Source organism: Agelaius tricolor, unplaced genomic scaffold (genome assembly GCF_023055355.1).
Source record: "Agelaius tricolor isolate 1412-34295 unplaced genomic scaffold, bAgeTri1.0.p SCAF_9, whole genome shotgun sequence".
Lineage (NCBI taxonomy): Eukaryota > Metazoa > Chordata > Aves > Passeriformes > Icteridae > Agelaius > Agelaius tricolor.
The window spans coordinates 15,795,793-15,822,499 of NW_027269269.1; the positions used below are offsets into that span (position 1 = coordinate 15,795,793).

At 39.5% G+C, this 26,707-nt stretch overlaps 1 protein-coding gene across 23 annotated transcripts in view; it reads right to left on the reverse strand.

Moving 5' to 3' along the window:
- DLG2 (discs large MAGUK scaffold protein 2) overlaps window positions 1-26,707 on the reverse strand; it is a 982,781-nt gene that overhangs the window by 594,547 nt on the left and 361,527 nt on the right. Inside the window, exon 1 of one of the 23 annotated variants that reach the window (XM_071432852.1) lies at window positions 22,089-22,829. The exons of 20 other annotated variants lie outside the window; for them this stretch is intronic. In XM_071432852.1, coding sequence (XP_071288953.1) covers window positions 22,089-22,190 — 102 coding nt within the window. In that variant the 5' untranslated portion in view covers window positions 22,191-22,829. Of the gene's footprint in view, window positions 1-22,088; window positions 22,830-26,707 lie in introns of those variants that run through there. 2 more of the 23 variants (XM_071432857.1, XM_071432863.1) reach the window with 2 other exon arrangements.

Consider the following 26,707-nt stretch of genomic DNA (forward strand, 5'->3'; position numbering starts at 1 on the left):
TTTCCACAGTGTAGACACAGCGGCTTTCTCCTACTAGAGGTGCACAATACTATTACTTGAAGTACAAGTACCCAGGAATTCAAATTATATCAATGATGTACTTTTCCCATTTGAAAGTGTCCAGTGATTTTAGGGGTGGTTGCTGGCAATGCAAACACATGGGTTCACAGGTTTCTCTTAATCAGAGCTATCAGCAACAACCACTTCACTGAAGGCACACTGGAATTTGAAAGCGGTGATGACAGAGCACGACTGCTGTTTGATTTTGTAATAATCATTCTGAAGGGGTTTTGTACATTGTTTTGACCAGCCATTTAGACAGGGAACTATGGGTATAAGAGACTACATGATTAGAACTAATCTTCATTGAAAAGTACTTAAACACATGCTCAGTAAACTATGGTCTGTTCTCAGCTATTACTCAGCCATTTGTACTATTACCACAGAAATAGATCATATACATGACCTCCTCTTTCACAGAAGCATTTTCTGATATGGGCTAATTATCATGCACAAACATATGGGATTGTAGGGCTTTTTTTTGCCCTAAAATGGTAAACAAATAAAGGCCTTTGTTGTAATCTTATTGCAAGGGTTCCATACTGTTCCACTGACTCCAGTTCCCCTCTCAACCAGCCACCCCACTCTTTTATAGCACTCTTCTTCTCATTGGTCACAGCTGTGGCCTGTTAAAGTCAGGCCTGTTCCTAATCTTTGATAATTGGCCCAGCTGAAACTCCTTAGGGGTGAGATTACTTTCTACACTATCTTTATTTTCTTATATTCTATCCCCCTACAGGTTTGGGTTTTTTTCTGCAGAGCCATATTTTTTTTCCTAACAACCATCATGAGCCTCTTTTGTATATGATAACATGGTATATTCTGCAAGACTTCAATCACTGATACTGAAGCAAGTTCAATGTGTTTTGCACCTTCTCTCATGGGTTGTTCACTCTAAAATTACCTTCATTTTATTATATTTTTTCTGTAACATTTTGGAAATTATTGTAACATCCAAGTCTTATCTGCTCCAGATACCTTTTCCAAAATTGGTAATGAGTGTTAAATATGTGCCACTGCCAACTGTAGTCATTTTCTGGTGTCTTACCTTGTATCTGCTCTGGCAACCTCTGTGCATGTCTCCTTTGAGACCAGACTGGTTATTAAATTCCAGTTATTAGGAAACAAATTTAGGCTCAGGATAGGTTTTTTTTTTTCTAAAGCTTTGTCAGTTGCATGAATGATTTTGTCTACAAACATGCAGCTCTCTTACAAATTTATATGCAGTTTGTGAGTCATAAATTTCAGAAACAACAAAAAGGTTTTATTTGTGAAAAAGTGAGGATTTCCAAAAGCATCAGTCTGTCATCAGTACTAGCTTAAATTGATTTCCCAGGAATAGGGGCATGAGATATTTGCACCCACAATCTCAAGTCTTCTTTATTACAGCCAACTGTTGGGTCCTTATCATATCACCTGTACTTCCAAAGCCTTTTGCAGGCTTCATAGAGTAGAATAAGAGGATTAAAAGAAATTTAGCATTTCAATTATAGAGATAATAAGTGAAATAAGTGACTAATTCTCTCAGCTTTCCAAACTCTGCAGTAAGACTAAAACTTTAATGTTCCTCTGTTGCTCTCCCCTCAAAGAAACCATGTACATTGAGACAGAGGTGTCAGCATGGATCCACCAGTACCCCCAAAAAGTAAACACATCATAGAATAGAACTAGTTCAGCTTTGACCCAGCAGCTCACTTTGTTCCAGAGAGCATCTGGTTACAGCTTTCTAACCTTTGTTGGTCCTACTGCCTGTGAAGATACCACAGATGTACTTCGTGGTGAAAGATTTTGGTTGTCCTGCACAACTCAAATGATAGTAATAAGATAAAATATGCCAGGGTGGAAAAAGCATTACTGTAATGTTTTTCTAAAGTATCTATTGATATATCAAGCTCACAAAATTTATCTGGCACAAATTTTGACTGAAATATGTTTCCCTTCTTTTTGTTCTTACCAAAGCTAACAACTGTGCTTGCTCTGATAGTCCTTAGGAAAAGGATAATTTACTGAAATGTGTGAATGGGAGACTAATTGGCCTTCACATGTCTCCTGATGCCTCTGGAGACTGTAACCATACTAATCAGCTGAGATGATCATGTTTATGCCATTTTAGTGCCAGAGAAACCTGTCTGGGCCTCAGCTGTCAGTGGAGAAGGTCATGGGCTTCCTACAGGTATGGTGACATATCGACCACAGACATACTGGTGGATGTGTGGGATGACACTTAAAATGCTGATAAATGTCTGTGTCTTGGCAGGTTTGTTATCCCTGGAGGATATTTTTCCAACCTCCATGCTGCTTCCTCCATTTTTAGGGATCATATTGATGAGGAAAAGAGTGTCCCATATTTTCCACTAGTAAAAGAAATAAATTTTCCTTAGTACCATTACAAGTGTCTTCCCATGTGCTGATCATCCAGCTAGTTCACCACTTGTTTAGTGTGGGGATTGCTAACTAAACTCTGCTCTTCAGAGACCCCTCTCCCTGTTCAGCTTGTCCACACTGATGTGCCCAGGCCTCTATAACTGCAATAAGTGCAGCACTGAATCCTGTCACTACCACTAGTAAATTTACTATCCAGTATTCAAGGCTACCAGTGAAAACAACTATTTTTGGCAATGTAATAGTGTGTGTGCCATATCCAATTTCATAACTGACCCATTTACTTCCAGTTCAATAGTTTATTTATCTCTAAATGAACTGCTGCTCATTGTTCCTGTGAAAATTAATCTGAGCAACACGCATTGTGGTTCTTGCCAACTTTTGCAAAGTGATATAATCCATCCTCCTTCTCACATCTTTCCTTTAGTGACACCCAGTGGGTTGGCTTCTGTTAACCATGCTTCTCAAACTCCACATGCTTTTTGCTGCAGTCACAGTTGTGATACTGTACACAGCTCTTTTCCCCTACAGTGTGAAGGATCTCTATTAGGACATAACTGTCCACCCACTACTCTGAGTCTGAATCTGGTTCTTCCTTTTGTTTATCAAATTCTTACATCTTTGCTTTCAGAGTTCTCAGTGATGTTCCTGAGCTTTGTTTACTCTCCCAGTCACAAGAGCGGTGTTGGGATGTGACTTGGGCACGCTCAATCCCTCCTCCACTATTTTGTGCCACAGGAAAGCTGAGCAGTCTTGATGTGCTCTTGGAAGAGCTCCAGCTGAATGACTGGCAGAAAACAAAGGCGGGGTGTCCGTGGCACAGAAGACGGAGTCAGTGCATGTTTGTGGCGCACGCTGAGGATCGGCCCCGCGGGCAGCACAGCAGAGCGCACCCGCGTCTCTGTGGGCACAGAACCAACAGGATCTCTCACCAGAGACTCAACCCCCAGGAACATCACTCACAGCTTCCACAGCCTTTTGTTTCTCCAACTAAAGCCACTCTTCATACTCCATGCTTATGTGGAAACTTCACAGCTTCCACAGCCTTTTGTATCTCCGACTAAAGCCACTCTTCATACTCCATGCTTCTGGGGCACAGAGCACTCCACATCCTTTTTTGCTTCAGTTTTATAGTCTTTTTGGCTGGGACTAAAACTATCAAAGGTATCAAGGATTTCAACCCAGCAATCGTTAGAAAAGGATCTGCATTTTACTGGCATTCCCAGCTTGCAAAACTAGAGTGGTGTCACTTTGGTTATCCTCCACCTTCCTGGAGAATTCTAGCCTTGGTGAGGCAGGTTTTGAAGTGCTTCACTCTCCTCCTCTGTGTATTTTCCGTTCCTTCTCTGAATCCTGTTCAGCAATCCCTTTGCTCTGACAGCACTTGCAAGAGGGCTCTTTTATGCCTGATTTCATCTAGCTGGGAATAACTACAGAAACCTGATGTCACCTCCCCTGACCCAGAGACTGTGTCTTACTGACATGAGCACAAAGGTATCCACTAATCATACCAGAGAGGACTAATCTAAAAAAGGTTTGTCATTAGGCTTATTGCAAATATATTCCACTTGATTTTAAAGTTTAATTTCAAACCTGTTTTTCTAAAAAAAAAATACAGAAAATTTAACTACAAACAAAAGAAAAGTAATTATGATGAAAGACATCTGGGGATTATACTTGCGCTGTATTTTCAAGTGCCTTCAGGGGCATAAATATACATTTTTGCTTTTGTGCTATATCCAAGGAAATAAAAATACCAGTTCAGAATTGTGTTGGCAGGAAATCTCTGCACTTTTTAATTTTGGCAGGATGCTAAGTATTAGAGGCTAAATATTATTTGACCTCATGACTCACAGGAAAACAATGTGTACTTAAAGCACAGAAATAATTGCTCTACTTCAGTACGTCCAGCTTTCCTATATTTAAAGTCAATTCACCATCTGAAGATATTTCCTAATTGAATTGTTCTAACATTTAGCCCCACACCCCCAATGACAACAGGATAGAATTTTTCTGAGGTTTCTTGCTTCATATTTCTCTGCTCTTTAGATGAATTCTTAGTGAGTTAATACTTACATCTGCTTCATATACTCACAGCTCTTCAACACAGTCAATGCTAATTTCTGTCCTTAGGTTTATATCTTGGGGACTTTAGAAACCTGCAAATCTTTCTATTATTCTGTATGTCTGCTCAGAATATATTTATACACACATTATGCTTATGCTATGTATGTATAATGTCTCTTTTGACTTTACACAGCAGTTCAGCAAGAATGTGGTCATATTCAGTAGATGCAAGGATGTGTATTTATTTGTATAGGAAAAGTTTTAGGCCTTCAGTTCTTTCTCTAAAGTATTATTCCTCTTTCTTAGCCACCACCCTGAAGAATTATGTCACTGAAAATAAAGCTAAAGGCAAGCAGAGGGGAAAAAAAATAATAAGCTGTAGTTTTGAAAAGTACTTTACGTAATACTTGTAAAGCTCACTACCAGGAACATGCCATTAACAGAATCTCATGATAGTCATAAAAATGAATAGTACCCTTTAATGCCTTCACCATCCAGACATGTTTCACAAGGATATAATATGTGGTGGGGTTTTTTTAATCACAAAGCTTCCCCTTATTCACTCTGGCTGAAAAAAAAAAAAAAAAAAAAAAAAAAAAGAAGAGGAAATTTCTTACAGCTGTTGGTCTCTCCCCACATCAGTAGTTAACACCTCCTTCCCCTGATCATCGGGCGACCTTGCTCTGTAAGTGGCTGATGGGGACATTTAGGAAAAACTGAACATGGGTGAGGCAGGTGAAGGAAAGGAAGAGACTGAGAGTGTTCCATGGGAAAGCCTCCTGAAAATGCTGCTCCCTCAGGTGATATTGTAGGGTATCACCTGACAGTTACTCCAGGTCAGGACATCATGGGAACAGTTCTGCTATGTCACCAGACCCCTGCACTCTCCATAATCCTTGATGGATAGGCAAACAATGTCTAACCTTGAAAAAAAACGTCATGGGTGAAATTAGCTCAGCAGTGTTAAGTGTTGGTATCAGAGTGCAATGTGTAACCAAATGTTTGATACTAGTGAGCTCGCTCCAAAAAAATGGATGCCAATTTCATCTTACTCCCTCTTAAGATTCATGGCTGCAGGTGTCTGTCACAATCACAGCTAAAGTTGAACAGTGATAGATCACATTTATGACAAGGTTCAGGCATTATGTTTTAGCAGGAATACTTATCAGACTGGACAGAAATTAAAAATCTCCTCTATGTTTTAACACTTGGCTAGAGAAACAGCAAAAATAAATCACTTTTAAGATAATATCTGTGGTCTGATTAACATCTTCCTGACCAGCAAGTCCTAAAACACTCTGACCAGAATAATGCATGCTCTGATTTCACACAAACATACACACACAGTGTGTACAGGCGACAGAGTTAAGGTTGCCATGGGAACTTTACCTCCAGATTTTTTGGGTTTGTATAATCAAAATAACACAAGTACAATGTTGTAATGATTCAGTTTTGCCTTGTAATTAATTACGTTCACACTTTCTTTTGGCGGGAACTCTGTTTATCTGATGGGTACAGTCCAATGTGATCATTTTATTCAAAATATCCAAAAGCTGGTTGTCTGAGCAGGGGATATTTTAAACTTGAGTCACTGTGCAGAAATGGCTACAGTGTAGCACAGAAAACACAGCATCAGTATTAAACCAGGTGGTTCAGCTGCTGGTAAGGTAACCTCCATGGCAGCAATGAACTCAGCACAAGCTCTGCCATTGCACTGCAGGCTGTGCCAGCCCTGGCATAGGCTGATGCTGAGGTGTGGAAAGAAGCAGAACACTTCTGACACCTGATTCCTCCCCTCCAGCTGTTATCATCACCCCACATATATTTATTAATCCGCTATGGGGAGCACCAGCAGTCCCCACCCTTGCTCACCAGGGTTCCCCTCAAACTCAGTTTCTTGGTTCATCTCTTCTGCTATGCTCTTTCAGGTCAAGTCCTACCTTCTCCTGGCTGCTCTGAAAATTTGAGTTAGCTCTGAGCATAGGAATACACTCAGACTCCTCGCTCTAAACTTAGGCTCTGGGTTTTCAGAGGAGCTGACCTACAAACCTCATTGATATTAATGACTGAAAGTGTGCAGCAAGCAGCCTTCATCAACAAGTCATCCTGATGAGGGCTTTTCTCTCTTACAGAAGTTGCATGAATTTATCAGAAAAGAAGAATGGTTGTTGGAGCCCTTTGCCTTTTCAGTAAAGGAACAGTCAACCTTCTGTGCTCTCAACCTTTAGAGCAAGACATCCCATTTAAATAAGCAGAAGCCTTTCCTCCCCATTTGAGCATGATACTTTCTCGAGAGACCTGGACCTTGCCATAGGCTGTTTGCAAAGCAGAGGATACTCACACTAAGTATGGAGAGATCATTATTGATTTAACTGCAGCCATGGGCCACTGCTGGCCCCAAGAACATGAGCTTCAAAGCCTGCATTTGATATACACATATAGAGACTGCTGTCAGTGCTGAAGATAGGGAAAATGGGCTTTCTGAAGAGCCAGCTCATTTACTGAAGGGGAAAGGAACTAAAAACATTCACTTCAAAGGAACTAAAAACATTCAAAGAACTAAAAACAATTCAAGTTTTTGGCACCGTAATTAAATTAGACCCTACCATATATATGTCCATATTGAGAAAGGAGTTCAGTTAAAATATTCAGTATAAGTCTCCTCCCTAAAGGAATAGAAGTTAATATATGTTAAAATATAATTGTATAATTGGAACTCAACTGTTTGGGTTATGTAAAAGGTACTGTAGGCGTATCAGCTTAGACAGAGGTAATTAGATCTTGTATATTAACATTTTTCCCTTAAAGGGATAATCAGCAATACTTTGAGTAGTGGAGATGCTCAAGCTGAGAAGCTTGGTGGGAAAAGGTACCTCCTTCAGCCCTCTGTTTGCTTTGTTCCTGCCTTTGTCACTGACTGGACTGAAAGAATACTTCTGCAGTAGAGTACTTGCTTAATACAATCCCATATGGGTGCCCACACAATGGCAATACTGCTGCAGCTTTTGGTGAAATCAGCATAAAACTGAATCACCTGCAAACATCAATTGTGCTGCCAAAATAGGACTAGGTTGTGGCATTAAATAATGCAATATGCCTGCAGATTTAGTAATGGATCATGCACTGAAGCCACAGAAGAAGCCTGTGGCAGGGCCAGGAATAGAAGAAATCAGAGCTCTATTGTCTCCTTGAGTCAAGGGTTAACATTTTATGCAGATGAGAATAAACAGCCACACACCACTGCTTAGCTCAGTCAGCCTGAAGGATACAATAACAACAAATATGGTTTTACTCACAGGAGGCTGAATGACAATCAATGGCACTACAGCTTTGGAGTATCCAATTGAAGCCCTTGAAAAATCAAGTGAGTGCACAGGAAGATAGGCTACTATGCCATCATAGGATGAAGATAGGACTGTGTTATGAATTTCTTGGATTTTCAACTACAGTGTTGAAAAATTTTCAAGAGAAAAGGAGCTTTTTATTTTGAAAACAGAACACCACATCTTTAGAAAGTGGAACAGCAAATTGAAACTGGTTTTGGTTTTTAGAATTTTTTTCAAGATAAAAGAAGAAATGTACAGTTCCAAGATAAAAGAAACAATGTACTGTTCCTCGAGCCAGGAACACAAAACAGCCAAACAAACCACCCACACACAAAGACTACTCCAGGTATTTTCTAATTTCATTGCTGTTATCCATGCTTGTCTTTCATAAATACAAGAAAAACATTCCAGGAAAAAAATTCCAAGAAGAAAACCCAGACCTAAGGCTTCTCATTGAGAAGTTGCAATCAAACTTTGGAATCCAACAAAAATCTCAACTGAAACCAAGAGAAGGTTAATCCAAACTAAAGCTATTTCCCCATTTTTGTATTTCTCCCTTCATGCCTGCTGAAGGCTTCCAAATCACTACTCTGTACTACTCATATGAGGCTTTCAGAAGAGTCTGAAGAACAGTACAGATATCTTGTTTCTAGGTAAGCCAAAGCCTCTCTTGGTACCTGAAAGGTTTTGGCTTTGTTCCTAAAGTCTCAAAAGACCAGGACTTGTAGATTGAAATAGTGGGGTAACCTAAACAGAGATCTCTCTTCAATGCTTATCTGCATTGATACAAGAAGCAAGAAGGAAAGAATTGTCACCAAGACCCATGGGACAAGCTCCCAGGTCTTCCATTATTTTGACCCACACAATGTGTATGACAGAGATTGGCATTTCCAGAGGCAATTCCCAGAAGAAATATCAAACAGTTCAATATAATTTTTCCAAGCCCAGTGACTAGACGTTCTCAATACACTTCCAAAGAATTTTCTTAAATGCAGATATTTAGAACAAAAAAATATATAGCAACAGTTACAGAGCTCCTTAAAATAAATCTGAGCTTTTTCCACTTGCCAAAGTGCATCTGTTCTGAAGTGTGTTTTCCATTGTGGGATTGCACCTGAACCTGACCTGTGCTGACAGCAGCTGAGCACGACAGTGCACTCTGGAGCAGGGAATAGCAGCAAGTCAATGTGTCTCTAAGCAGTCTGCACCCTCCTTAGGGGTCAAGTGGTAGCTCAGAGCAAGCTGCTAAATGGTTGTTTGTATAATCTCTGCAGGCAAGCAGAGAGGGGTATCTACAGCCAAAGAAGGGATGAAAACAGCTGTAGTTGATAGCAAACACTGCCAGAAGGTCACCACCACCTGGAGGGTGGTTGTTTCAAACCAAAAAGCTGTTGAGCTCAGGCATCTCTGATCATATTTAGAGCATTTAATTATAGTTTATATTTTTAGCATTAGCGAAAACACATTGAAAAAAATAAAGTGCTTTGCTCTTCTTTTGGGATCTCACCTGTAAAACCATAAATATGAACCTATAAGGTCTTTTTCTTTTGGGAATGGCACTGCAACTTCAAGCATCATTATATAATCATGAGTCGGGAATAGAATTATTCTAGTTGCACACCACAGGTTCAAGCACACTGTTATAAACAGGAGAAATTCACTTCATTTTAAAAAGTTCACACAGAGAAAATGTAATTTGAAGAGTTACAAGTTCAAAAAGCATTCAGCTCTTTCTAGTTCTCAGCACCTTCTCTTTTGTCCTGCAACAGCTTCATTATTTTCTTATTCTCTGCAGTACACACCAGTCTTTCTGAATGAAAAGAAACCCTTCCACATTAGTCACAACAGGAAAACGACTTTTGCTTTGCAGCTGGCGAATGAAGATTATCAGAACTTTTATTCACACGCAGAAGATTATAATAGCTAAGGAACAGTGATGAAATGCTGTGTTTACTCTAATTTATCAGTTTTGCAAACTGTGACTCGTACTCAAAAGAGCTACCTAATTCATGACTGCAGGAGTTCTGTTTGGTAAATTTTGTGCCCTAAATTAAACTAAAATCCAACAGATACTGGAGGGCACATGTAGTGTTATACTTAATACTCATTTGATGCTTTGTGGAGCTATTTTATGATAGGAAAGCAAGAGAAGACAGGGCTTTGTGCCACTTCAAAAGACATCAATATGTTCAGATGAAATAAGCAAATTTCTTTAGATACCAAGTCAGACCAAGGTCTGAGAAAAGCAACTCAATAAAAAGTCCTAACCATAATTTCTGCAGCTAAACTCCACAAAGGAATAGAGTCTTATTAAGTGCTGTCCCTTGGTCTTTAAATCAGTCATTTACAAGGTTTAGCCAAATCTGGAATTACTAACATGGAGGTATTTCACTACAGCACAATATCAGTCTGTGTCTCTGCATCAGCTTCTCATCATCTAACTAGAGGAATAAATTATGCAGGAAAATTAAAGCAGAATCTGGTCCCTTTTCTTGCCTTATTTTAATTTTAGTTGCAATTAATTCAAGGAGTTAAAGCCCTCTTAATAAAGAAATGCTTAAAATACATCAGCTAGATTTAACTTATTAGGGTTTTGACAACAAGTCATGTTGTTATTTACTGCAGCATTCAAAGACCCATTTGACTTCTTAATCTTGCATAAGAATTTTCAGGGATGTGACAACATGAATTTTCTATATAAGGCAAATAGACTCTGCATCACAAACATTTTTGACACTTTCAAATGCAGTTTACAGCCTTTAACAGACATTCTGCTTCTCCCACCCACCCACCATCATCCAAGGCCTATAGTCACCAAAGTTTCAGAATTAAGAGTGGGAGTATTACTAATCTACCAGGTAAGGGCAGAGCTCAGTGACCTGCTTGTTTGTATGTCCATATATATGACAGGTTATGGACACATATCCCTATTCCTGTCTGTGATTCTCTCCAGGAGTGCCCTCCTAACTTCCCTACCCAAACCAACCACATCAACTGACCTGGGGTCTAACAGTGAATTTTAAGTAAGAGCCAGGAACAGCAGAGAAGGCACATATGCATATTGGAGAAGTAAAGCAAAGGAGGAAATAAGGCATAGGCTGAATAAAGGAAGCACTGGAGAAAAAGAAATTCTGCATGGGCAGATCCTTAGGAGGTACATAATTCCTGTCAAAAGCCAAGGGGGCTGGTTCCTTATTATCTCAAGGATCTTGACCTTAGAGTCACACAAACTCTTCCTGAACTCATAAATGGAGGCATAAAAGGAGAGAGAAGCCCCTACCATTCTGGTCCCTGGCAACACTCCCAGCTTTAATCAGCAGAGGACAAATCAACTTCCTACACATGTTTATTAGATCAATGGAAGAACAGGGAGCAAGATTCAGAACTGCCAACTTCCTTTCCCTAGTTTTAAACTCTGGTTTATGCTTCCTAGATTTCCTTATGTTTTAGCTGCAGTGATATTTCACTTGGCATTACTTAAAACCCAAACCCTTTATTCTGCAAAGAGAGGTGTCTGGCTGCATGCTAAATCACCTCTCATTTCTCCTGCTTTCAGTGAAGTTTGGATGAGGTCATTTATAGAGGTTCTTTCCAATCAACATTTCTAAGATTCTGTGATTACTTTGATGTGTTCTTATGATGTGAGATGATCCATTCCTATCTGCACTCCTTTCTTTCATGAATAACTGAAGACAGTAGAAGAAAACTCATCAGACTACAGGACAACTAATTTTCATCTAATAACAGAAACTTTATTAACTCATGGAGCCCTATGCTGACCCTCCAAGCATAGGAATATGAATAAAAACAGTCAAGAAACAGCTGGTGTTTGCACGCAGAATGTGGATTAGTTTGAAAGAATCTCCATTTCTCTGGCTCAGCACACAATCGGAATGAGTTTTCATTCCAGTTGCAAGGGAAAGTAGAAGTTGCTAATGCAAAAAGTGGTGCAATCTAGGATCAGTAAGAGATTTACACATCAGATCCACTCAGATTAGGCAATCGTAGACAGCAAATCAAACCTCTGTTTTAGGAAGCTGCCTCCAACAACAGGAGCAATATCCTGAGGTTCAAGTCCCAGCTCTGTGATGAAGATGCTGTTCCCCTGTCCCTGCAGCTGTACCTGACATGAGGAAGCAAGCCTGAAGGCCCTGCAACAAAAACACTTTCAATACAAAACCTCTCGCTTCATAACCAGATCTTGCAATCCTCTGAAAGTTTCTCTCATATAGCCCCTAGTCCCTCTCTGTCCCCTTCACTTCCAACACCTTTACAGGGCTGTGATCTTCAAGCACTGAAAAGACATACCCTTAATGCTGAAAAATTAAAGGCTTGCATGTCGGAACTCACGTGGGGGTTGATGCATATAGTAAAGAGTGCAAAACACCAGGGCTTTGAGGAGGTGGTGCAACAGTCTCCTCTGTAATACGTACATACACACAAAATTAGACCTGCAAGTGCATTTTCTAGGTCAACTTCTTCTCCCTCCTCTGCTCTCACCTCCTCCCTTGAGTTTTCTTAATTGTTCTGGGAGGGAATACATGTTTTAAAATGCATCACCAAACTTTATCTTATGAAAACATATTGTCCTGGTTATTTTATATCCCAAACTACTGTGTATGGAATATTAGTTTCAGTTAATTTTGCCAGTGCAAAAATGGCCTATGCTTTCTTATGCTGTCAAGTGTTTAGTTCCTACACAACTAATTTATTATCTTTCTTAAGCTAAGGACCAGGAACCTGAGCAGAAAGACTGGCACAGACAAGGGAAAGAAACAAGTAGGAAAAGTATATTTTATAGGTACAGTGCAAAACATTACTACAAGAACATTGAAAAGACCTTCCCTCACAGCTCTGCAGATTGTTATGTCCTGAATTTCATGCAGCTCTACAGCACTTGCCTAATTTATTGTAGACTGCAGAACCTGGGAGATAATGTGCAGGTTTGAGAGCCACATGGCCCTCTGAACTGGCCTAAACGTCCCTCCCAGTGATCAGCCCAACCACAATTCCTGAACACTCACAAGATTTGCATAATGCAGTTACCGGTTTGCCTCCTTGCAACAGGTGTACTTTCATCTGCTTTTCAGCTTCCTTCCTCGTGTATCATCACCCTATGACTATTTTAAAATAATCTTCGCAAAATAAAAACTCAGCCACAGCTCTGGATATCGCTTCTTCCCTTCAGCAATTTTATATAATAAATTAGACAATAGTAGCACTATCTTGGATGGGTGGAGATAAGAGCCTGTCAGCACTTTCTTTTCAAATCCACTTTTGCAGGGACTTGCAAATCATCTACAACAATCTGATATGGGGAAAAAGAGAGGATGTGAAACCTCAGACCTGGAGGAAGAACCTAAAAAAAGGATGAATAATGGTATTTCAAGCTATACCTGAAAGAAATAGTTCGGAAAGAGAGACTCAGGAAAAAAAAAAAAAAGAGGAGATACTTTGATTTTCAATAATGTAATCCATTTCACTTATATCCTCCCTGTCTTTGCCTAACCATGGCTTTATGTTGGTCCTTAAACCAATTGTATTTATACGGTTCATTTCATTTTAGCGCTGTTTACACACACAATAACTATTAATTCTCAATATTCCTCTGAGGCAGGTATTACCAACTTGATTTTCTAGAAAGAGATGCAAGGCACAATTTTGCTCAGGCCACAACAGGAATTCTATGTGAGAGCCAGGAATAGAAATAAGGAGTTCCCATTCCCTGTCCTAAATCAAGGTCACAGAACCGTCTCTGGCTCAGTCTATTTTCTCAATGTTTTATGGAGGTGACTCTCCCGTTATGGAACTATGTTTTACACAGACTGGGATTTCCCTAGGATGTGTACAAAGTTCAAGTCATCTCACTGCCAGCTGACAATGCCTTTGATAAATAGGGTAAGGGCCAGGACTTACACAGTTTAACAATATACTGTTCACAGGGCTGTTATAAGCCTTACAAGGTGGTAGGCAAGAATGCATTTAAAGCATTTAAGTATGAAACATTTTAATTCTCTGAATTTAAGCTCATCTTCCTACTTGAAGCACCTGTGACTGGTAAAGGTTAAGTGGTTAAGTAGCTAAGATGGGAAGTATTGGAGGGTGGAGCACCTCTCTGTGCTGGACACAGGGTCTCTGAGCTCAGCACAAGTTTCTCACAGTTTTGGGCTCAGACCTCTAACCCAGCATACCTGGGTACATTTCAGGTGGACTGTCACACATGTGGTGGTCACAGGTCCAGATGCACCCAGCCTGACAGAGCTGTTATGGTTAGATTAAACCTGACCTACTGGTTACATTTTTCAAGATCAGAGTGGTGGAATCTGATTGAGCCCTTATGCTACATCAACTATGCTAAATGCACCAGTTTCTCAGCATGACCCTTGGTTCTCAGGCCAAGTGGTTGGGAGAGGCCCACATCCATGTTGCTACTAAAGTAGCATCTTTAATAAATGAACACAAGATGTGTTTCACACTCTCAAATATCACCAAAAGGCAAAGGGCAGGGGTGGGAGGTGTTTGAAGACAGAGGTTTGCCTGTAGGCTGCAAGTAATCTCCCCTGATGCAGTCTCATCCATACTCCCTCTTGGAAGAGGTTCCTGGAGTGAACAATCCTTCCAGCCACATCTACAAATTGTCTTGAAAGAGCTTGAGATCATCACAAAATTCAGCCCAGGGAAATATCTAACAATTTTTCAATATGGAAAATCAGGAATTGAGTACTTGAGTACAATCATCAGTCCTCCTTTTCTTAGAAATATAGGTATATTCTAAATACTGGCAGCTGGTCCAAGGCCTGAAATTTCAAGCCTGTTTCCATAGGGGATGAGCTCACATCCTGAAAGTAAGTGGTGTGTCTACATTCCTTCTCAGGCAATTGTGTGTTGGCACAGGCTCTTTACCACATCAGTCACAACTACAGAGCCTCCAGGTGATTCACTGTGTGGACTTTGGTGCTGACAGCACCTTACGACTTTCTGAACATTCATATTTAGCATGTTTCATCTTAATTACACTGAACAGCTGTCAGCATCTCCTAAAGGAAATCTCCCCAAAACAATCTGTCAGGATTCTCAGAATCAAGGTTTCTGAAATGTCATTTTAAGGGAAAAATGAAAAACTGTCCTGTTTACCGGGAGTCAGTCTCCCAGAAAACCTGCTTTTCTGGCTTGGTGGGGATCATTTGAGTAGCTAACGGGTGCAATTCCTCATTGAAGTGGGGTGAAGATTTTTACTTCCCAATTTTTACTTCCCTTTTACTTCTCAGAACACTCAAGAGCTAAGTGACTTAAAAGAATAGCTCAAACTGCCTTAATACTTCGTCAGATCATTCTGTGCCATCTCTCCTGGGATTACAGATCATTAACTTCTACAGGGAGTGAGAGGAATTCCCATCAGTAATCTTCTCATTGAGGTTTCCATTACATTCAGCACAACCCCCAGCCAGGCTTTCTTGAGAAATCCTGTCCTTCATGTTTATTAATTCTATAGCAAATGCTTAAAGCTGAAGGAAGCACAATCAGAAAAGTGAAAGCAATAAATATATATATTTTAATAATGAGAATATTTCTGACAGCTACACTGGAAACATAAAAGCTACTTTTCAAAGATCAGGAGAACTGTTCAGTGACAGTTTTCAGTTCTATTGCTATTATCACTTAAATATATTTATATAACACTTCTTTATCACCATTCTCTTCTATGACATCTCTTACAGCTAAGATGAATGTCTATATATATCCCTTTCTTAGTCAATAATTAGTTTGCAAAATCAAGCAGCTCATGTAGCTGAGCACCAAGTCATTTATATTTGAAAGTACCTCATTTTATGTAATTATTATGTGTAATTTGAAGCAAAAATACATCAAAAAATTTAAGTGTCTGCGAAAACTCTGAACTTCTTCCATGTGTTCAGTAACCCTTAGCTATGTTCCTCCTACCCTGCTTTTTCCATAGGTAAATTTTATTGCAGTACTTAAGAACCACAACAATCAGGTCCTCTTCATTGCTAGCTGAAAAAAGAAACCCTTTTCCCACTATGGCTATATGGTCAAAGGTACGGTCCAGAAGGCATTCAGGGTGTCCTTTAGCTCCAGGTGAATTATAAGTAATTTGGAATGGTGAATATCAGACTCCACTGCTGCACTACCAGAGAACGCCTTGTAATGACAGAAGCATGACAACAAGATGGAGCTGGAACTAGGTAATACTTTAAAGTCCCCTCCAGCAGAAACCACCCTATGATTCTATGACAGCAAGCACTGTGAGCCATCCAGCCCAGCATCCAGCTGTTCAGGGCAGCTAAAAAGATATTCTGGCAAAATGTGGGAAAAAAACCCCACTGACTCAAAATGATGCAGGGATTGGGGATCTCACCTTCAACAGAACTTTCTTTCAGTGTATAAAACTTTTAAAAACCAAAACAAGACACCTTAATTTTAAAAAGCCACTTTCAGCATTGTTTTCTTAATTTAAATTGTCTGCGGGTATATCCCACCAGCCACCCATTTCTGTCACAGTGTACAGGGAGCTTTTGGACACAACAGTGGCAGAAAGTGAAACACAGTACCCTCATACAAACACAAATATTTTTAACATCTGATCTTGATGCTTGAGAAATGCCTCAGCATTTCCCTCCCAGATGTTGGCCAGTGCCAGTGGGTGACAGCTGGCAAGTGAACTCACTCCAATAAGAGAAAATGGTAACACTTGTTTGCGTTCCCTGACCAGTGATCCAGTAACTCCTGTGTGATTTTGGGCATGAGCCCAACATTTCAGAAGATTCACAACACAACTTTTTTACCATTCACAATCTAGCCAGACCTCACCAGCTTCCTTTTCAGCCTTGACCAGACCACTGCCTTCTTATCCTACCCGTAAGTTGCTCTCTCTGCATCATCTTGCCTTGTGTCATTTTTTCCACCTGCCCCACCTGAACCTTCCCACTGCTGCCTCCTACCTCTCCTTAGGCTTCTGCCATCCTGTGTCTCCTGTAATATCAATTTCTGCAGCACCTGTCTGAGTTCAAGTTAAGAAACTAAGGATCATGTACAGTCATAGTTTTCTCTGATACCAGAGTTCCTCTCAGTGCTCCTCAATGGAGGGGAACAAAAAGTTCTGAGGAGTAGGATCCACTTTATACATTTTTCAATACTGGGAGGAGTTCCTGACAGGGTCCCACAGCCTCATAAACTGCTACTTGCTACTCAGAAGATCTTGGACTGGTGGCCTTTGAGTAAAGTGTGTAGTTGTTCTTTTCCTGCACTGATGATGGGTGGGAACTGCTGGAGAGCTATCACTTCTTCAGCCAGAAGTGGTAAAGTGCAAGGGGTTAGTGAATGCCTGACAGAAATAAAAAGATACAGCCAGGTGAATTTGCTTGTGTTTACACCCCATGTCCAGCTTGCACAAACGTAATGCCAGAGAAGAAAACTCTCCCTGCCTTGAGCATTGTGCACTAATGCACAAATCCTCTGTGACTCAAGTGATCATGCTCGGAGCCTCTTGCCAATGGCAATGCTGCATCTCTTCTGCAGCTCCTTCTATTGCTGAGCACTTTTATTTGAACACCACAGTAGCCTAACAAGAATTATTCATGGAAGTAGGTTTCTCAGTGCTGCTGTCAATGTTATGCATAGCAAGTGGCAGCAATGTTCCAGCTGACTTACTCTGCTGATTGTCCATGAATAGGCAGCAAACTCTTTCAAGAGGGTTCTGGAACCCTATACAATATACCAGTCTCTACAGATGGATCACAGAAGTCAGCATGACCATGGATGTATTGTAGTTTTACATCTCTCCAGGTCTGGCCCCCAAAAAAATCAGAAATGAAATACATCAGTGTAGTCAGAGGTTAGGTACACATCAGCAAGCAGCATGAATGGATTCACAGAATGAAGAGCTGATAAGAAGGGCTCAATCACAGCATCACACCTGTGTTTTGGGTTTTCCTTTGAAATAGTGTTAATCTGCTTTTATAAGCTGAATACATGCAAGATTTTGCAGAATACTTGGTGTGTTTCTGCTTAGTTTCATCAAAAAGGCATGCTGTTTCCACACCCCAAGCCTACTCTGTAATGCAAAAAAAAAACAGGCTACATGGGCAGGGCTGGGAGATTATTGTCAAAAAAACATTTGGAATTTGAGTGTGTGTTCTATCTAGTTGCATCCATTGCACTTCAGTTCTGTGGGTACATCAAGAAGCTAAAGCATGCAAGGCAGTAAGCAGGTCTGCTATGGATCATACCTAGCTGGAAAAGTACTTTCTTGTCATCTCAAACTGCTGCTCCTTACAGTAGCCAGATGTAAATTATGACAATACAGAGAATATTCTCAATTAAGAACTAAGTGACACACCAGAGTTTCTTAAAAGGCTAATAATACCAGTACAGAAAACTACTAGTTTTCTAACAGTTTGATAATTATAAAAATAATAATTAGGAATGTCAAGATATTCAGTAATACTACTTAATGTTTGTCTTAATAATAAAATCTTCTGCATTGCAATAATTTTTCAAAACATAGAAGTTCTGGCAGTTGAAGAAACAAGTGGGTTTACTTGCATCCTCATCTTGGATAGTGGAATATGTCACTATTTGGCTGTTTCAGCTAAAACTGAGAAACAGTAGGAAAAACCCTACCAAAACCAGCTGTTTTGCTGGAGGAGTGGTTGTAATAAACGTGCGAGGAGGAAAGAAAGGAGACAGGGAAGAGAGGTAAGTATATCTTATCCCTTTAAAAAGAAATTAAATTATGCTAGGACAGATATAAAAATCAACCTAAATCAAAAAGAAAGTAGGATTAATCAAAATAGCTGGTCAAGGCCAAAAAACATGAAAGTCACTGGAATATCCTCAATATCTATTTTCAATATATAGAAGTAAAAGAGGTAAGGCAGAATAGCACTTCCATCTGAGAGCCAGAACTGTGACTGAAATATAATTTAAGAAACATATCAGTCAACCTGAAATCCCTTCCCAGCACTCTTAATAAGAGCAAAATGAACAGGATATTGAGAGGAAGAAGATAACTCTTCTGCAATACTGAACAAACAATTCAGCAAAGTGAGTAAGCATATACTGACATTTTAGCATGCATTTAAGTTTCAGCATCTTCAGTGAGAATCTGATATCTGCCCATGCACTCCTCTCGATGGAGATCCACAAACATGGGCCTGTCTTACACACAAGCCTTCCTTCAATCTGTGGACATCAATCTGTCCAGTAGCTGTGGAGCTTCTTAAGGACTCAGGGGAGAGGCAGTCATGTGCCAGCCCTGCAGGATTGTGAACAAGACAGTTCTGCACAGCACCTCCTGGCACCTGAGGGCTGTGTTTTACAACCTGCTTATCCTGTTTCTGCTTCAGCTCCACACTGCTGTGATGGGAACATGGCTACTTCCCTACTAGAAACTGAACACATCTTCAAATGTGTTAAAGTGCAATTGTGACAATTCAGGTAGGCACTGACCCATCTTTCAAATGAAACTCCTCTGAATTGTTTGCAGTTTCAAAGTCAAGGATCACAAAACTGGACATCACTGGGAAATCAAGCTGACAAGCAAAGCTTCCCACAGGCACAGTGAGAGCTCATCCACTGACCCTCTTTGCAACATATGGTGTGGTAAGATGTGCACCCTCTTCCTGCCCCACCACACTAATTCCCTAGAACCACCTGCTAGGAAGGAGAAGACAGTAAAACTATTGCATGGGGAAATGATAAAATGAGCATGATGGTTCTGAGGTGGTGCATTTCTCTCACTCACTTCTCTGACCATAGGAAAAAGAAGTCTGTATGTAACACAAAATTAAAAACTGCAAATCAAAAGTGTAAGCAATACTGCAACTTGCCCTGTCCTTTTGAAAGGAGTCAGTTTTTTAACACTAGGAAATATTTACCTACTTTGAATTCCTCTGATGTCTATTCTACTATCTAGATATTACACTCTGAGGACCTATTTTCTCCTCTGTCACCCAGAAGATAAAGTGTCATTTCAGGATATTACACTCTTTCCTGTGTTCAAGAACCACGTGATTCTAGAAGTCATAATATTGTGAGCATGCTTAGATCCATGACTTCATGTCCTATGACTAAAACATCTCCAAAAAAGAAACAGTCTTACTTCTTATTCACACTTCTTTGGTTATTAACAATTGATCTGCACCCATAAATCTAGAAATATAAGTGTCCAGAGCAAAGAAGTCGTAAATTCATATACAGGCTGCAGAACAAAGAAAAATGAGAAAAAGCTCTTTGAAGTGAGGTGATTTCTGTACATTTACCAGTGTACCTTGTGCATGCTTGATGGTGGTATCAAAGGAAACTAATTGGACACGTGTTGAACCAGCCCAAGATAAATAAGTTCACTTGTGCTCCTTCTCATCTCCCTGAAAATGATCACTATCCCACACATCCACATTTCATTTGAGAAGTAGTTCATACACCACCACAAGAAGATAAAACATTGACTGTGACTAATGTAATGAGCCTGAAGCACTAAAGAAAGATGAGGGGAAAAAAAGTTTGGAATTTATGATTTTTGTTCTCTTACTTCCTCCTAACAGGATCTGAAAATCTTGAAAGAACTTAAGTGCATCAAAGAATATCCTTTGAAAACCATGCTTACAGGCAGGAATACAAATTGGATACTAGTCCCTAGGCCACTGGCCTACCTTTGTAAAAGGGTGGCTTATATTTAATTTCCCCTGACTAACAATTCACCTTCATGAATTAGAATTTAACATTTGGAAACAAGAGGACTTAAAGTTTGAAAGTTAAAGTAAAAAAAAAAAACTTATTAAAAAATGCAAATTAAAAAAGCTTCTGAACTGACAAACTCTTAATGCTATTTATATCACTAGTGGCATCATGACACAGCAATTAAATTATAACCCTTTCACTAATAGAACATATTTTTGCCTATTTAGAACAGAAGGGAAGAAACAAGAAACTTTAGTTCAAGAAAGCCTCAAGTAACCAGACATATAGGCAGGCCATAGTTAGAGGAAAAACAGAAGGTACACAAATAATTTGTGTTTGACTATAACCACATTTGAGTTAGGGTATTACACCAAGCAATACACAAGCTGTCATTAACTTCTTGCTGATATACATTTAGGCAGCATTGAGTCATCTATAACCTAGTCCATAAAGTCTTTTCATTTTATTTAGGCTACTCTGTCACACAGGAACTCACAAAGCATACTGTGCTCCCTAGTTTGTGGACTGTATAACTAAAATTTTATTTTTGCAGTTTGGCTATTTTTGAGGATTAGCAAAGTTCAAGTATGAAGTTAATGATTTTAAGTAATTACTGACACTATTTTTTTAATATAACTGCTCATTTCCTACTCTATTTAGACATAGTGGAACAGTTTTAATGTCATCCAGTATTTAAGGAGAGCAAGGAAAAGGAATGGGACAAAATATGTAACCCCCCTGTAAAATCATTATGATTGACCCAGTGATCCAAGAACCAAACTTTTTCCCCCGAAGACAGTAAGTTTAAAAACATGCTATGAGTTCTGAATTATTTCAGTAAAATAACAAACATTGGTTATACTCAAATGTCAAGCCAGGATGTAAGTGGGGGAAAATATAGTCCAATCCAACACCATTGTTAAAAAAATTGGGATGGGGTTGCATTACACAGCCAGGAAAAAACTTCTCTGGCTAACTGCGCCACCTTATGATTTAAATTTAAATGGAAATTAAATGATTGTCCAGTCCCTAGAAGAAAACACTTACTTAAAGATATTCCTCTAGACCTAAAAATGGGATCGGGAGCTTACTTTATTCTTTCTTACAGAGAAGTGCAGGGTTATATACTTCAGTATTGCTCTTCTGGTTAAAAACCATGTCAGCAATATAAATAGAAAAAAATACATTCAGTCTTGCTGGATTGTGTTTTTGTAATAACAGTATACACATCCAAATCAATAAAGCCAGGCAAATAGCAGAGTAGTGGTTTAGCAATCTTAGCACTGTTAGCTAAGTATACAATCAACTCTAAAATTAATGCTTCATAATCCGTAATTCTCCCGTGTAAATCTCTGCTGGTATAACCCTGGGAAATAAGAAAGCTTTACTTCTGATTTTTTTTTCTCCAACGTTTAAAGCATGCCGGCTGTAAGCCCTAATTTATAGCCAACGGATCGCAATTTGCACTGAAATCTCTAGTCAGACACGAAATTAAACAGCACAGATATTCAAAGGAGTTACAGCATGCATTTAAATACATTAACCACATCCTACCTTGCATCCAAACATCAACGATAAAGTGTTGTTGGTGCATGCAACTTTGCAGTGGCAAATCATTGGTGTAAAGCAGTCAGGATTTTTAACAATAGGGCACATTCCTTTAGTGCTGCAGTAGTGGCAGCCTACTGAAGGCTGAAAACAAGTAGCTAACACAGCACATGGAGTGGCAACATATGCTGCTCAACAGCTAGCTTTCCTCTTGCTGGTCAGAAGCAGCCTGCTTGAATCTCTACCTGGGTCCCATTCAGCCATCCCCTTCTTTGTTGGTGAATCAACGATGCAACAACGATCACGGATCTCAGGATTTCCCTTCCTCTGGGAAATTAGTTTTTACATCGGGGAAAAAAAAAAAGAAAAAAAGGAAAAAAAAAGAGAGAAATGGAAATGAGGGGGACTAGCAGGTGTGGCAGTATTAGCATGTAAAAGGATGTAAACGCCTACTCATAACAATCACATAAGATTGTCATGCTAGCTGAAGTGGGCTGAAATTATTCCATCGGAAGAAAAATACTGCAGCTCCTGATTTGGTAAAAAGCCAGTGAGTTGCTGCAATACATAGTCATAGTGTGGAGAGAAGAGGAAAAAAAAATGACTTATCTAAGAAGCCAGGATCCTCAGCCTTTATCAATATGCATTCCAGTAAGGATTCCCTTCCCAGCGCCTCCCCGTGAAAAAGAATCAAATCAGTCGCAACTCCAGAGAAGCGATGACCTTTGCTTTCCCCAAATAGATGAATCTCAGCAGGAAACAAACTGTACTCAGAGCTGAAAATCACAGATGCTGGGAGTTTGTAATAAGAGAAATACAAGCAACATTTATCCAATCCTGGCTTGCCACATGGGAGCTTTCTCCAGGCACAAATTTACAAATAGACAGGTTGAAGGATTGCAGGAGACACTGAATAAAGATATGAAGTTACACAGAAAATGCACCAGCATGAAGCTAAAAAGTCAAGCCTCTTTCAACTCTGCTTTGGAGGCAATGTAACTGTCTCCAGCTAGTACTGCTATCCTGCAACCTGCAAACATCTTGCTGTAAACCAGAAAAGCAATAATTAAAGAAGAAGTTTGGGAGCATAATGTTCGTTTGGATTCTGTTAAAGCTGTCACTGCTCCTTCAGTTAAAGCAACACCAGCTGAAAATGCATAATAAAGCACTTGGAGGAACAAATCCCTAGCTGTGCTTTTTAAGAGGATTATTTATATCAAAAGTTGGATTAATGTATCCTCCAGGTTTAGGTTTGGTCCTGGCAGACGCAAATACAAAATGAAAAGGCCATAATATGAAAAGTGAAGTGATGTCCTTAATGATTTCACAGCTGATAGCAGAGTAAACCAAGCAGTTGTTCCACAGTGCCCTGACCCTGCTTTTCTGTGACTCACTAAGCTCTGCCCATCAAATTAGAAACTCTTTCTAAAGAAATGAGAGCAGCTTGTCTCCCTGGCAATTGCAAGCGAGTTCTTAAGTCACAACTGAAACAGTTTGCTGTAACAAACCCGAAGTAGAAATTTGTTATACAACAGAACAGAGAAAATGGCAAATGGAGGTCCCAGTGTGAAGCCAGATCAAGCAGTACAAGAGGATGAATAGCACAGGATTTTTTTTATAAAGCTGCCTGAGACAGCAGACCCTAACTTCGGCAACCTGTTCTACTAAGATTTTATATAGTGTGTTTATATAAATATAGACACATGTGTGTGCGTGTATGCATATATCTATACTTTAAGTAGAATTTCATCAGGATCATTTACCCTTTGCAAAGTTCAAAGCCATAAAACAACCAATTTCTTCATCTTTGCTACTACTGTTGCACCATACAATAACTTTATTTTTATCCAATTTTGGTGCGCAGTTAAATTCCAGCTTGGAATAATGTTTTCCAATTATTGTTTCTCACTCTCTATTTTTGAGTTTAGCACTTGCAAGAGCCCAAGCTCAGTAAAATTACAGCAGTTTCTAGATGGAAGTGGCAGATAGAGCTGTTCCACAGTCAGAGTTACAACCCAGTTCCATTTCTGAAGATTTCTTTTTTGCAAATAACAAGCTCTTACAAACCATTGTCCTTAATTCCCTCAGCTCACACTTTTCTCCCGACCAGCCTGGATGTGAGCCCGTGTGCCATGGGAGCTCACTGCATGGACTCACTTCAGTCAGCTGTTCCATAACCTGAGTTTGTGTGACCCAGGAGCCCAAAGTGTCATTGCAGCAGCACTTCTCTCAACAGTGACTGAGCCTTAGTACACAGAAAAGTACTGTGGTGACAAACAGCAGCTGTAACATTGCTGAATCTTTGATCTGTTTATTCCTAGCTTGCCTATCTTGTTATTAAGCTATATATTATACAGATTTTTCTTTCAAGCACTGTCTCTCGCATAACCAGCACTGGTGTAAATATAGAAAAGCGTAGTTTCCATGACAATACATTCCATAGTTACAGCCAGCAGCCACTATCATTAAAACATGAATCACAGTGCTACCTTGAGGTGTGAGCACACTACATCACTGGCCTTAGAAGCATTAATTTGGGATGGGGGTGGCATGGCAATATTTTTAGGAGACACTACTATAAAATGCCTGGAATCTGTGCTATTAAACTATTTTGGCCCTTCTAATAGCCACCCATGTTAGCAATTTCAGTGATCAGTAATTCCCAATCTGTACCAATCATTAGCATTTTGAAGAGAAGGATGCATCACATCTGTACTTTTCAATGTTTTAAACACGATGTCCTGATTGAAAACCGAACTCAAGCACACAAATGTGATTTCTGATTTAAATGCATATGGCCTAATTAAAATCACCTGCATTTAGTTCCAAATTCTGATTTCAAAGAGGGGAAAGACAATCAGCCAGTTAACCTCTTGGACCATTCAGATCTTACTGCATTCAGCTGGCTCATGTTTTCAAAAGGGAAGACATATCTGTTCATTAAAATTCCCATTTCTTCCCCAGCCCCTGCCACTATTGCAGATTTTCAACCAGAACAGGTTTCACCTGTGATTTCATTTCAGTGTTAAGATGCACCAAACAGCAAGCACCCGAGTATTTTGCAAGGCACGAAATTCATCCCTTCACACTTGAGCTAATCTTTGCTTTCAAGTGAAAAACAGTTACCTGACACACAGTCATTTGGGAAAATCTCAGAAAAGGACGATTTATTCCAGTGACAGATTTGAATAATAACTCATGTTGCAATTGGCCAAGACATTTATTTCCATTAAGTGAAAATCACATACAAAAAATGTCATAAGAAAACATTTGCTCAGAGATCTTTATCTTTTCTTTTTTTACAACAGCACTCATCACACACACAAGTATATTACCACTTGCCAGGAAAGGCATTTAAATCACAGTCATACTGCAGGAGCAAGTATTCTTGGAAAATCTATGTCCAAATTTTTGTGCTAAGGAATATGCAGAAGAACACAAATTGTGGGTGTTACTCTATGAAGAATTGACGGATCAGTTTTTTTGAGCCCTCCAGCCTTCTTTGGCTTTGAGTGCATTGATCCAGCCACTTGCTCACAGCCAGTCTGATAAGACCTCTCTTGCTCTACCAGCCCCTCTGGAAGCTGCCAACATTTCAGCTCTAGGTTTTCCAAAGATGCCTGTCTGCCTTTCACAGTGCACCATTTTGTGGAAATGGATGAATTAACTTGCAACTGAGTTGCATTTCAGGAAGTATTATGCTCATGTTTGCATGGTATTTCCTTGCTTCCTTGCTTAATGTGTATATATCTCCTCCTGTACTGGAGCTATTTCAAATAGTAATGCTGACATATCATGTGAGAAACAAGATCACTATGAGAAAAAAAAAAAAAAGAAAAAAAAAGAAAAAAGAAGACTTGGAGAGGCACAAAGAATTTTTAGGTATTCACCTTTGACTATCTTATGATGCTTAATTTTAGGATTTCTTAATTCTCTGCTGTTTCTGCTGAGAAAATTGCTTAAGTTTTGGTTACTATGGTATACATTTATGTATTTCCCCTTGCCTGATTTCACTACTCAACTTTTTGTTCCATTGCTATACCATTAAAAATTCCATTAAGCCTTACAGCATACATTAGGTATGAGAAAATCACGATGATCTATAAACCCTTGGCCAAGGTATGTGATTATTAACTTGCTTCTAACCTTATGTTAGAATTCAAAACCATCTTTGCTGTTCTCTGAAGTCCCTGAATACTAATCAAGACTCTTAAAAACAAAACCTGTCTCTGACAGTGATTAAAGAGAAGTTGTCTTCTCAAAGAATCAGATAAAAGAAAAAGCAAAAAGGCTTGTTGCACCACAGGCAGCACATACAAAGGGAACCAGAGAAAGTAAATATAAAACAAACTTGAAAGATCCCCCATCAAAATAGAAATGATTGCACACAACTGTCTCACATGTTCCTTAAGAACAAAATACAGTCTCACACCTCAGTCTAAACAAAAGTCTTTACAGCTGTTCTATCTTTGGAGAGGCTCCACTTTGGTCCTTTCAAGGACCTCAGCTATGTCTACACTTTTTGTGAGCTGGTCATTTTAGGGTATACAATGGGACATGCACTTAATTTTTCTCATTTTTGTCTATCAGTGAGTATCAGAAGCCTGGGCTTAGTTTGCCTGAAA